Raw genomic sequence first — 12,950 nt, 5'->3', positions numbered from 1 at the left:
GTGTTCATTGTCTGTTCAGAAATCTAATGGTGGAGATGAAGGAGCTTTTCCTAAAATATTGAGTATGTGTCTCTAGGCTCCTGCACCTCCCCTCTGATGGTAGTAGTGAGAAGAGAGCATGTCCTGGGTTGTTAGGGTCTTTAATGATGGGTGCTGTCTTTTTTGAGGCATCACCTTTTGAAGATGACGGTGCGGAGGCTGGTGCCCATGATGGAGCTGGCTTAGTTTACAACTTTCTGCAGCTCTTTCTGATCCTGTGCAGTGGCCCCTCCATATCGGACGGTCAGAATGCTCTCTCCATGGAACATCTGTAGAAATTTGCCAGTGTCTTTGGTGGCATACCAATTCTCCTCAAAATCCTAATGAAATATAGACACTGGCTGGCCTTCTTTGTAATTTAATCAATATGTTGGGCCCAGGACAGATCCCAGGAACTTGAAACTGTTCATCCTTTCCACTGCTGCCCTTTGACTGAGTAAATTATACACAATCTTTACGAGACAGAACACATTTATAACAGCAAAATGGCAAACCTTAGTGCAGAGTGATCAGACTGGTCATAGTGTTGCTGAACTATAATGATTAGCATTGTGCCCCTTGGCCAAGGCCCAACCGTTTGAAGGGAGGTAGCTGTTCTTGAACCTGGTGGTGTTGGGTCTTCTGTAGCTGCTGTCAGATGGATCCTCGGATATTGATGGTGTTACGTTTTTCCAAGGAAGCCCTGAGCACAACGTCATTTCATAGAACGTAGAACACTACAGCGTTGTCCAGGCACATTCGTCCACGATCCTGTTCCGACTTTTAACCTACTCTAAGATTAATCTAACCCTTCCATCCTACATATCTAAGAGTCTCTTAAATGTCCCAGCACCCCTGCCTGGCAGGGCGTTCCATGCGCCCACCATTCTATGTGTAAAAAAGACATCTCTACAATCCCATTTTTTTTTACTCCAATCACCTTAAAGTTATGTCCTCCCATATTTCCTCTGTCCTTTCAGCCCGCACTGCAAACCCATCTGGCTGAGAAATGCAGGTACAAACAGAATCAGAGTCATAGAGCCAGACAGTCACAGAAAACTACAGCGCAGAAACAGGACCTTCAGCCCATCTAGTCCGTGCCGAACTATTAACCTGCCTAGTTCCATCGACCTCCACCTGGACCGTAGCCCTCCGTACCCCTCCCATTCATGTACCTATTCAAACTTCTCTTAAAGGATGAATTGAACCCGCATCCACCAGCTCGTTCCGCACTCTCAATTTCCCCTCCTTCTCCTACACTCTAGGAAATAAGGTCTTAACCTATTCAATCTTTCCCTGTAACCCTGACCCTCAAGTCCCAGCAACATCCTTTCAACTTTTCTCTTTACTCTTTCAATGGTATTGACATCGTTCCTGTAGGTAGGCACCCAAAACTGGACACAGCATACCAGATTAGGCCTTACCAACTTCAGCATAACATCCCATCTCCTGTTAGACATGACCGAGCACACGTAAAGCCACATTGACTATCAGTAATCAGTCCCTGCCTATCCAGTTACCTATGTATCCAGTTCCAGTAGCTTACCCACTACGGGTGTTCATTTATATAAAGATTAAATAAGTAGTACAAAAAAGAGCAAAAAAAAAATGAGGTAGTGTTCTTGTGTTGGTTCACTGTCCTTTCAGAAATCTGATGGTGGAGGGGAAGTAGCTTTTGTTAAAACATTGAGTGTGTGTCGACAGGCCCTTCTGGATGATGGTAATGAGAAGAGGGTGTGTCCTGGGTGCCTGGGATCCTTGCTGATGGATGCTGCCTTTTTGAGGGATTGTCTTTAATAGACGCCCTCAATGCTGGGGAGGCTAGTGATGGAGCTGGCTGACCTTGCGCCCCTCTGCAGCTTTATCCAGTCCTGTGCAGTGGCCTGACCAGACCAGAAAGTGATGCAACCAGTTAGAATGCTCTTTACTGTACATCTACAGAAATTTGCGCAGGGCAATGTGTATGAATTAGCTCATGGAATGCAGAAAAGTACAGCAGAGACACAGGCCCTTCAGCCCACATTGGTGTGCTGAACCAGCTCAATTAATAGTCAGATAGCCAATTGAACTGATCCCCAGTGCCTACACAGTGTCCGTATCCTTCAGTTTTCCTCATGCCTCTCTAAACATCTCTTCAAATTGTTATCACATCGAGCGCTGTTTCCTAGATGTGAGCCTGCCCTGTCTGAACCGGCTGAAATCAGATACGCAGGACGAGTTCAGCCTCACTGCACATTGCTGGGTAGAGTTAACAGAAGAGGCTTTAGGTAGCTGGTTCCTGTTGTGATGACTGAAATGCAAGTAATAAAGACAAGTGGTTCTGTACCAAGTGTGGTGGATGATGGTGGTGGGGGGGGGGGGGTACAGTTACTCTAATGGATTGAATGGAGCATGGAGTGGTTATTTATTTGAAAGGAAAATGATACCCAGCATCCTGTTACATAAGTGCATTTAACTCACTATCATAATTGCTTAATGTTGCACTAAATCAGGCCAGATTTCCAATGTCAAACTGAATTAGACGGCGCTATTTGCTGAATTAGTTTCCCTTTCACTGGGTTGGATAAACATGCATTGTCTTCTCTGCAGCTTCGGAGGCTGAGAGGCGGTCAGATAGAAGTATTTAAAATGTGATGGGAGACATAGATAGGGCAGATAGAATCTTCCACCCACCCCCACAACACCCCAGGATAGAAATGTCAAACAAAAGGGCATGGATTTAAGGTGAGAGAGCAGGAAGGTTTAAGGGAGAAGTGTGGGGTAAGGATTGGTTTTTGCACAGCGGATGCCCAGAATGCACTGCCACAGGAGGTGGTGGAAGCATATTTAACAGCAATGCATTTAGACAGGCACATGAAAGGCAGGGAAAGCACACACCCAGCAAAATACCTTTTCTAAAAGCCCCTTTCCATGCACCATTCAATCCTTTAGAGTAACTATACACCCCCACCCCATCCTCATCCACCACACTCTGTACGACCCATCCCCTTTTCCCTCTCTCACCTGATCTCCTTGCCTCCCCACTGGCTCCATCTGGTGATCCCCCCCCCACCCCTCTTTTCTTTCTTCCATGGCCTTCTGTCCTCTCCAATTAGACTCCTCCTTCTCCAGACCTGTATCTCTTTCACCAATCAGCTTCCCAGCTCTTTACTTCACCCCTTATATACTTACAGTAGTTCACAGTTTTCATTATTACATATCGCAATGTACAACTGCCACATCACAACAAATTTCACAACATACACTGGTGAAATTAAACCTGATTCTGATTCTGATCTTAAAAGTGTCTTCCCCCTGGCCAGTTAATCTGATCAACCATTCTGGTTAACCCCCCCCCCCCCACCCCTCTCTATCTATAACCCCAGTCATTGCACTGTAAACACTTCAAACCACTTCTTATAACACTGTTTACAGTGTAAATACATGCCATTATTTACGTATTTATTCAAAGTTTATTCCATATTTGTACTTTAACCTCTATTTTTATGTAATTCTTTATAATGTTGAATGTTGTACCCTGACCAAAGCACAAGAGCAAATTCCAAATTTGTGTAAATGTATATGGCGAATAAAGTTAATCCTTGATCCTTGTTTCTTGGAATAGACAGATATAGACCATGTGCAAAAAGATGGTATTAATTAGGATTGGCACAAATATAATAGGCCAAAGGGCCTATTCTCATCCTGTGAGGTTCTGTGATTTATATTTATTGTCCATTGGCATCAGCCAATGAACTGTTTGCAAGTTTTATTAACAATGAAAGAGTACAAATATTTATGGAAAATCCTATGAAAAGTAATGGATGCGGCTCAGTCTATCACGGGTAAAGCCCTCCCCACCTTTGAGCACATCTACACGAAGCATTGTCACAGCAAAGCTGCATTCATCATCAGGGCCCCCCGCCATCCAGGTCACTGAACTGTTCCCACAACTTATGGGCTCATTTTCAAGGACTCTTCATCTCATGTTCTCGATATTTATTTATTATTTTTTTCTTTTATATTTGCAGTTTGTTGTGCACACTGGTTGACGCCCTATTTTAGCATGGTCTTTCATTGATTCTATCATGGTTACTTTTCAACCTACTCCAAGATCACATAGCTCTCCATTTGCCTATCTAACGTCTCTCAAATGTCCCTAATGTATCTGCCTCTACTACCACTGCTGTTGAGAGTTGGTGAGAGCACTGATGGTAGACTGTGTACATTATCAGACTCCTTACCTGAGGAAGGATGTTAATGCTTTAGGTGTGGTTTGGAGAAGGCTTATTGGACTGATATCTGGAGTGGGTGGGTTGTTTCATGAAGAAAGGTTAGAGAGGCTGGTGTACGATCATTCACTTTGGTAGAAGAAATAAATGGGCAGACTATTATTTAAATGGGGAGAGAATTCAAAGTTCTGAGATGCAACGGGACTTGGGAGTCCTCGTGCAGAATACCCTTAAGGTTAACCTCCAGGTTGAGTTGGTGGTGAAGAAGGCGAATGTGATGTTGGCATTCATTTCTAGAGGAACAGAGTATAGGAGCAGGGATGTGATGTTGAGGCTCTATAAGGCACTGGTAAGACCTCACTTGGAATACTGTGTGCAGTTTTGGGCTCCTCATTTAAGAACAGATGTACAGACATTGGAGAAGGTTCAGAGAAGATTCACTAGAATGATTCCAGGAATGAGAGGGTTAACATATGAGGAACCGCTCTTGGACTGCACTCCTTGGAGTTTAGAAGAATGGGGGGGACCTCATAGAAACATTTCGAATGTTGAAAGGCATGGACAGAGTGGATGTGGCAAAGTTGTTTCCCATGGTGGGGGAGTCTAGTACGAGAGGACATGACTTGAGGATTGCAGGGCGCCCATTCAGAACAGAGATGCAAAAAATTTTTATTAGCCAGAGGGTGGTGAATCTGTGGAATTTGTTGCCACGGGCAGCAGTGGAGGCCAAGTCATTGGGTGTATTTAAGGCAGAGATTGATAGGTATCTGACTAGCCAGGGCATCAAAGGTTATGGTGAGAAGGCGGGGGAATGGGACTAAAGGGGAGATTGGATCAGCTCATGATGAAATGGCAGAGCAGACTCGATGGGCCGAATGGCCGACTTCTGCTCCTTTGTCTTATGGTCTTATGGTGTGTGGCAGAGTGAGTCTGGCAGATATGAATTGGGGCCAGGCATTGAGGACCTGACTACCAGTGATGGAAGGAGGTCAGAGTGAAGAGAATGTGCATGGAGGAATCTGTGGAGAACTTGTTGATTGAATAGGAGCCGACTTCAGTGATTCCCCTCTCAACTCCCCAGCGCAAAACTTTGCCATGACATAGAACCAACTCAGACTGAGCCCTGACCAACTAATTACTGTAGCGGTTGAATGAGAACATGTGAGTCAGCAAATGGGAATGTGTGAAGCCAGCTTTGGCTCAATGGGTTGCCATGGAAGGTCTCATGAAAGGCCTCCTTAAAGCCACCCTCAAAGTGAATTCCTCATTTTCTTCCTTCCCTGAGGTTGGGAAGGACTCAGAATGCCAGTCCTTCACTCTGGTGGAGCCCTGAGCCCTCCCTCCCTCTCTCTCTTTCTCTCTTTTCTCCCTCTCTTTCTTCCTTTCTCTCTCTCCCTCTTCCTCTCTCATTCTCTCTGTACCTTGCTCTCTCTCTCTCTCTCTTTTTCACTGTCTCCCTCTCTTCCTTTCTCCCTCTCACTTTATTTCTCTCTTTCCACAGCCTGCGTCCGCCACTTCAGCTGCTGCCAGATTGACGTGACGACCGGCTTCGGCAGGGTCTGGTGGAACCTGAGGAAAACCTGCTACAAAATTGTGGAGCACAACTGGTTCGAGAGCTTCATCATCTTCATGATCCTACTGAGCAGTGGAGCCCTGGTCAGTCACAAATTCGCTTTGGGCTTGGGCCGAGAGGCACCAGACTTCATAGACCCTGTCTTTGCTCCAGAACATCTCTTGGTTGTGATATTATTAGTTGTCCTGTCCTGTGGCACCAGAACAGGCCCTGCAGCCTACTGGGCCCATGCTGGCTTTAACTACTCATCCCAATTCCAAACACTCTGTCTGTACTCTCCATACATCGGTGGTTTGAGTGTTCATCTACATACCTCATAATGACCCAACCTCTGTTCCCTTTTCACCCCAAAACAAATGAAGCTGCTGTGCTGACAAGGAGTAACACCCAGACAATATCCATTCTTAGGCCAATGAGTGGCAAGTAGCGTTCACGCCACAGAAGTGTGAGACAACGGCTGTCTTCAGTGAGAGAGAATCTAACCACTGGTTAATTTTGGTTAAGAGCAAAATTGGGCCACTGAAGACAGAAACGGGTGAATTTATTATGGGGAACAAGGAAATGGCAGACGAGTTGAACAGGTACTTTGGATCTGTCTTCACTAGGGAAGACACAAACAATCTCCCAGATGTAATAGTGGCCAAAGGAACTAGGATAAAGGATGAACTGAAGGAAATTTATATTAGGCAAGAAACGGTGTTGGATAGACTGTTGAGTCTGAAGGCTGATAAGTCCCCGGGACCTGATGGTCTGCATCCCAGGGTACTTAAAGAGGTGGCTCTAGAAATCGTGGATGCATTGGTAATCATTTTCCAATGTTCTATAGATTCAGGAACAGTTCCTGCTGATTGGAGGGTGGCTAATGTTGTCCCACTTTTCAAGAAAGGAGGGAGAGAGAAAACAGGGAATTATAGACCGGTTAGCCTGACGTCAGTGGTGGGAAAGATGCTGGAGTCAATTATAAAAGAGGAAATTACCACACATTTGAATAGCAGTAGAAGGATCAGTCCGAGTCAGCATGGATTTATGAAGGGAAAATCATGCTTGACTAATTTTCTGGAGTTTTTTGAGGATGTAACTATGAAAATGGACAAGGGAGATCCAGTGGATGTAGTGTACCTGGACTTCCAGAAAGCTTTTGATAAAGTCCCATATAGGAGATTAGTGGGCAAAATTAGGGCACATGGTATTGGGGGCAAAGTACTGACATGGATTGAGAATTGGCTGGCTGACAGGAAACAAAGAGTAGCGATTAACGGGTCCCTTTCGGAATGGCAGGCTGTGACCAGTGGGGTACCACAAGGTTCGGTGCTGGGACCGCAACTGTTTACAATATACATTAATGATTTAGATGAAGGGATTAAAAGTAACATTAGCAAATTTGCTGATGACACAAAGCTGGGTAGCAGTGTGAAATGTCAGGAGGATGTTATGAGAATGCAGGGTGACTTGGACAGGTTGGGTGAGTGGGCAAATGTATGGCAGATGCAGTTTAATGTGGATAAATGTGAGGTTATCCACTTTGGTGGCAAGAACAGGAAGGCAGATTACTATCTAAATGGAGTCAAGTTAGGAAAAGGGGAAGTACAACGAGATCTAGGTGTTCTTGTACATCAGTCAGTGAAAGCAAGCATGCAGGTACAGCAGGCAGTGAAGAAAGCTAGTGGCATGCTGGTTTTTATAACAAGAGGAATTGAGTATAGGAGTAAAGAGGGCCTTCTGCAGCTGTACAGAGTCCTGGTGAGACACCACCTGGAGTATTGTGTGCAGTTTTGGTCTCCAAATTTGAGGAAGGACATTCTTGCTATTGAGGGAGTGCAGCATAGGTTCACAAGGTTAATTCCCGGAATGGTGGGACTGTCATATGTTGAACGATTGGAGCGACTGGGCTTGTATACACTGGAATTTAGGATGAGAGGGGATCTGATTGAAACATATAAGATTATTAAGGGATTGGACACACTGGAGGCAGGAAGCATGTTCCCGCTGATGGGTGAGTCCAGAACTAGAGGCCACAGTTTAAGAATAAGGGGTAGGCCATTTAGAACGGAGATGCGGAAAAACTTTTTCACCCAGAGAGTGGTGGATATGTGGAATGCTCTGCCCCAGAAGGTAGTGGAGGCCAAGTCTCTGGATACATTCAAGAGAGGGTTAGATAGAGCTCTTATAGATAGCGGGGTCAAGGGATATGGGGAGAGGGCAGGAATGGGGTACTGATTGTGTATGATCAGCCATGATCACAGTGAATGGTGGTGCTGGCTAGAAGGGCCAAATGGCTTACTCCTGCACCTACTGTCTATTGTCACTCATTAACGTTACCATCGGTTTGTAAGTCTCCTACTATCATGTTCTGATAGAGCACAGAACATGGAACCATGCAGTACAGTATAGGCCCTTCGGCCTATGATGTGCGGACCTTTAAACCTTCTCCAAGATCAGTCTTGTGCTTCCTTCCACATAGCCCTCCATTTTTTCATCCATGTGCCCACCTAAGAGTCTCTAATGTGTCTGTCTCTATCTCCACCCCACAGCACATTCCACGCATCCACCACCCTCTGTGTTAAAAAGCTTACTGCTGACATTCCCCCTATACTTTCCTCCAATCACCTTAAAATTATGCCCTCTCGTATTAGCTGTTGCCGATCTGTTAAAAAGGCACTGGCTATCATTTCTCTCATGCCTCTTATCATCCTAGACACCTTTATCAAGTCACCTCTCAGCTTCACTCCAAAGAGAAAAGCCCTAGCTCCTCAACTTTTCCTCTTACTGCTCTCTAATCCAGACAGCGTCCTGGTAAGTCTCTGCTGCACCCTCTCTGAAGTTTTCACATCCTTCCTATAATGAGTTGACTAGACCTGAATACAGTATTCCAAGTGAGGTCAACCAGTATTTTCACTGGTTCAAGAGTCGTGAGGTGATGTTGCAGCTACCACCCTGTGTGGCAACTTTGAGCGATCCATGGACATGGACCCCAAGATCTCTCTGTTCCTCCACACTGCTAATAAATTGCTCAGGAATCTCTCCCTGCTTTCCTTGGGAAATGGCAGAACTCCAGGTCAAGCCTGACTCTTGTCCATTCCCAACCATCCATTCCTCCTGCCTGCCAAACAATGCCACGTCTTTAGAAATCCCATTTTCTTTTACGTTTTGTTCAATCCCCTCTGTGCCCATGACTCATGTCATCCACGACCTCCAACTCTGCAACCTTTTCAGATCTCTGTGTTTCCACTGACCGGCATGATACAAAGACAATGAAACAGCAGGACCCTTGCCCAGACACAGAGGAGTGGGGGCATTGCCCGGTCTGATACTGGGCAGAGTGTTGAGTATTGTAGCATTTCCCCACAGTACCCTCACCAGCCAGTTCAGGTATCAGGTTGTTTTGCTTTTCTGGAGGAGGTGCAGTGATTGATCTAGAGACCTGTGCCACATTCCATGCTGACTGTGCCTTCATGTCCTGCAGACGTTTGAAGACATCAACATTGATAAAAAGCCGGTGATAAAGGTGGTGCTGGAGTACTTAGACAAGGTCTTCACCTATGTCTTTGTGCTGGAGATGCTTCTCAAGTGGGTGGCCTATGGCTTCAAGAAATATTTCACCAATGCCTGGTGCTGGTTGGACTTCCTGATTGTCGCAGTAAGTATGTGTGAGAATGGGGCTGGCAATGTTCGGGCGATCAGAGGTCGAAATGCCTATGTTGCTTGGAGACCAGTTTTAATTTCCTTTCTAGACTTCTCCAGCCTCACCTTTAATGCACTCTGGCTGTTGTGTATTCATAGAACAAGGCCACTTACGTCTCTGGGTGGTAAAATAATTGGTGGGTCCCGTCACCCTGAGCTCTGGAGGTTTGTAGGGCTTACAATGGTGGTCAGTCATCTCATCTCATTTGTGTGTCTGACACACGTTGCCCCAGTGACCAGTGTGCTGATAAACCATCTGCACAAATGGTTTTGCTCAAATCCATCCCAAACCCCTCCCCCAAAAGGGTTAATCACCTAGCAACCATTTCCAGACCATGGTTCCTAGCTACTCCTTTTTTATTAAATAGTTTATTCACCAACAAGACACTATACAATAAATCAGGACTTCACTTCACCCACCCACCTACCTCCCCCCTCACCTGGTTTCACCTATCCCCTGCTAGTTTGTGTTCCTTCTCTTCCCCCGCCTTCTCATTCTGTCTTCTTCCCCCTTCCTTTTCAGTCCTGATGAAGGGTCTTGGTCCAAAAAGTCAACTCTTTATTCTTCTCCATAGATGCTGCCTGACCTGCTGAGCTCCTCCCACATTCTGTGTGTGTTGCTTCATAAACTATTTCAGTTTCAAATACAGTAAAAATATGATTATTGCTGTCCACAACACATTCAAGCCCCTGAGGGGCCCATCTTTCTCAGAAATCTCCCATTGTACCATAGAGACTGCGTGGTCTTTGTCGAAGGACACCCAGGCATAGATGTAACCGTAGAAGAGGGTCAGAGCTCTGGACTGCCCACTGCTTGGAACTGTGAATGGCTAGAATGGCCAAGCCCGGGTGCAGGCCGACCCCAAGCCACCCTCTCCCCTCCACACTGGGTGACTGAAGATCAGGAGCGCAGGGCTGGTCTTTGGCCTGGTTTATAATTGTGTGTCCAATTCAAGAGAGGAAAGACTTTCCTAAAGATATTTTTCCAGCTGTGAGCTCTTGATGATCAAATAACACATTAAAACACACACACGAACAGATTGCACACACCTACTAGAATATTTCCAAGCCCTCAATACATGTGCACACAGCTTTACAAATACACACTGGAAGCATTGCCCGGGAGGGTTAAACGTGTGACATTTCATCTAAAAATTGCATTGCATTAGGATGTCATGTTACAGTTGTACAGAACAGTGGTTAGGCTGCGTATGGAGACCTGAGGCCTCCGTGGATGTTGCATCCCAGCTGTCTACATATGCAAGCCGGGGCAGTACGATATGGAGAGCAAGCTGTTGCCCATGTAGCAAGCTGCACCTCACCACACATCTGATGAACCCAGAGGAACGGCAGAGACCGGTACAGTTCGGGACCAGCAGCATCACAGGAGTTGCCAGACAGCGTTGAACTCAATGCTTTAGGGACTCCAACTCCGAATTTTTCCTTCAGGGTTATTCCCGAAGTTTTCCCCATGAGTGGGTATAGCCGCAAGGCAGTGGAGGTTTGAGATCAGAGTTTCCCCTCTCCCAGATGAACTGTTCACTATGGCTGATGAGCTTCATCTGCCCGAAACAGTTGGTTTTAAGGTGCCAGTAACCCACCCTTGCCCCTTCTCCTGTCAGTAGAAGTGGTTCCACTGGGCTCCGTTGCTAGGCCACACGTGAAGCCCAGGAGCTGGACTTGGTTGTCAGAGGCTCTTTGAGACGCACGCCATTGGGAGCATTTCATAGGTGGTGAGGTTATCCCCATTACCACCCCTGGCTGTATCACCCTGAAGAAACCACACATGGAGTATTGTGTGCAGTTCTGGTCACCACACTATATGAAAGAGAGGATCACAAGGATGTCAGCTGGACTGGAGGTCTTGAGTTATGAGGAGAGACTTAACAGAGTGGGTCTGCTTTCCCTGCTGAAAGGTTTCACCAGAGAGGTACATAAATTTAGATTAGATTAGATCAGCTTTATCTGCCACATGCACACCAAAACCTACAGAGAAATGCATCATTTTGCACTTCAGAAGGTCAAACCAAGGTAGAACATACAAGGTAAATGGTAGGGCACTGAGGAGTGCAGTAGAACAGAGGGATCTGGGAATACAGATACAAAATTCCCTAAAAGTAGTGTCACAGGTAGATAGGGTCGTAAAGAGAGCTTTTGGTACATTGGTCTTTATAAATTGAGTATAAGAGTTGGAATGTAATGGTGAGGTTGTATAAGACATTGGTGAGGCCGAATTTGGAGTATTGTGTGCAGTTTTGGTCACCGAATTACAGGAAGGATATTAATAAGGTTGAAAGAGTGCAGAGAAGGTTTACAAGGATGTTGCCTGGACTTGAGAAACTGAGTTACAGAGAAAGGTTGATTAGATTAGGACTTTATTCCCAAGAATGAGGGGTGATTTGATAGAGGTGTATAAAATTATGATGGGCATAGATAGAGTGAATGCAAGCAGGCTTTTTCCACTGAGGCTAGGGGAGAAAAAAACCAGAGGACATGGGTTAAGGGTGAAGGGGGAAAAGTTTAAAGGGAATATTGGGGGGGCTTCTTCACGCAGAGAGTGGTGGGAGTGTGGAATGAGCTGCCAGATGAAGTGGTGAATGCGGGCTCACTTTTAATATTTAAGAAAAACTTGAACAGGTACATGGATGAGAGGGGTATGGAGGGATATGGTCTAGGTGCAGGTCAGTGGGACACAGCCAAGAAGGGCCGAAGGGCCTGTTTCTGTGCTGTAATGTTCTATGGGTCTATGGTTCTATTTACATCAACGGCCAACACAGTCTGAGGATAAGCTGGTGGCGGCCCTAACCCATGCCTCTTTGGAATACGGGAGAAAACCGGAGCATTCGGGGAGAACATACCAGCTCCTTATAGACAGTGGTGGGAACTGAATCCAGGTTGCTAGTGCTTTAAAGTGTTATGCTATAGGGGGAAGTCAGGGGTAGGATTTTTACACAGAGAGTGGTGGGTGTGTGGTACGCCCTGGTGGTGGTAGAGACGGATATATTAGGAGCATTGAATAAACTCTTAAAGATGCACATGGATGACAGAAAAATGGAGGAATATGTGGGAAGGAAAGTTTATATTGATCATAGTCATTTAAAAGGTCAGTATAGCATCGTGGGCTGAAGCACCTGCACTCTGCTGTAATGTACTAAATTTCAGTTCCATGTAGGGAGCAGAAACTGGGTAGCTCTATCAAAAAAGTAGCATATTTATGATGAGCTGGGTAGCCTCAATCTCCACTGTTACATTCTTTGGCCTTTCACGGTAGCAAGTCTAGTCTCTGGGCTCTGTTCCGTCCACGCCCCTGTAAGAACAAGGGCTTCAGGCAAGAGCTGGCACGTGGGAGAATTAAGTCACAGTGATGAAGAGGGGCTATAATTAACTCTTGATTTTAGCACACTCGAGGTGTTATATACACAATACAATGCTCAGATAGCCATAATGGGCCATTCGTTATTAGCACA

The 12,950-nt window shown here is 45.7% G+C and overlaps 1 protein-coding gene across 4 annotated transcripts in view; it reads left to right on the top strand.

Annotated features, from left to right (window-relative positions):
* scn5lab (sodium channel, voltage gated, type V-like, alpha b) overlaps positions 1-12,950 on the top strand; it is a 583,358-nt gene that overhangs the window by 501,657 nt on the left and 68,751 nt on the right. For all 4 annotated transcript variants that reach the window (XM_073054976.1, XM_073054978.1, XM_073054975.1 and 1 more), the window contains 2 exons: positions 5,731-5,885; positions 9,266-9,439. In XM_073054976.1, the coding sequence (XP_072911077.1) occupies positions 5,731-5,885; positions 9,266-9,439 (329 nt within the window). The remainder of the gene's footprint in view (positions 1-5,730; positions 5,886-9,265; positions 9,440-12,950) is intronic.

The sequence above is a fragment of the Hemitrygon akajei genome, chromosome 8, assembly GCF_048418815.1.
Source record: "Hemitrygon akajei chromosome 8, sHemAka1.3, whole genome shotgun sequence".
Taxonomy (NCBI): Eukaryota; Metazoa; Chordata; class Chondrichthyes; order Myliobatiformes; family Dasyatidae; genus Hemitrygon; species Hemitrygon akajei.
This window is presented reverse-complemented; position numbering and strand designations above follow the sequence as displayed.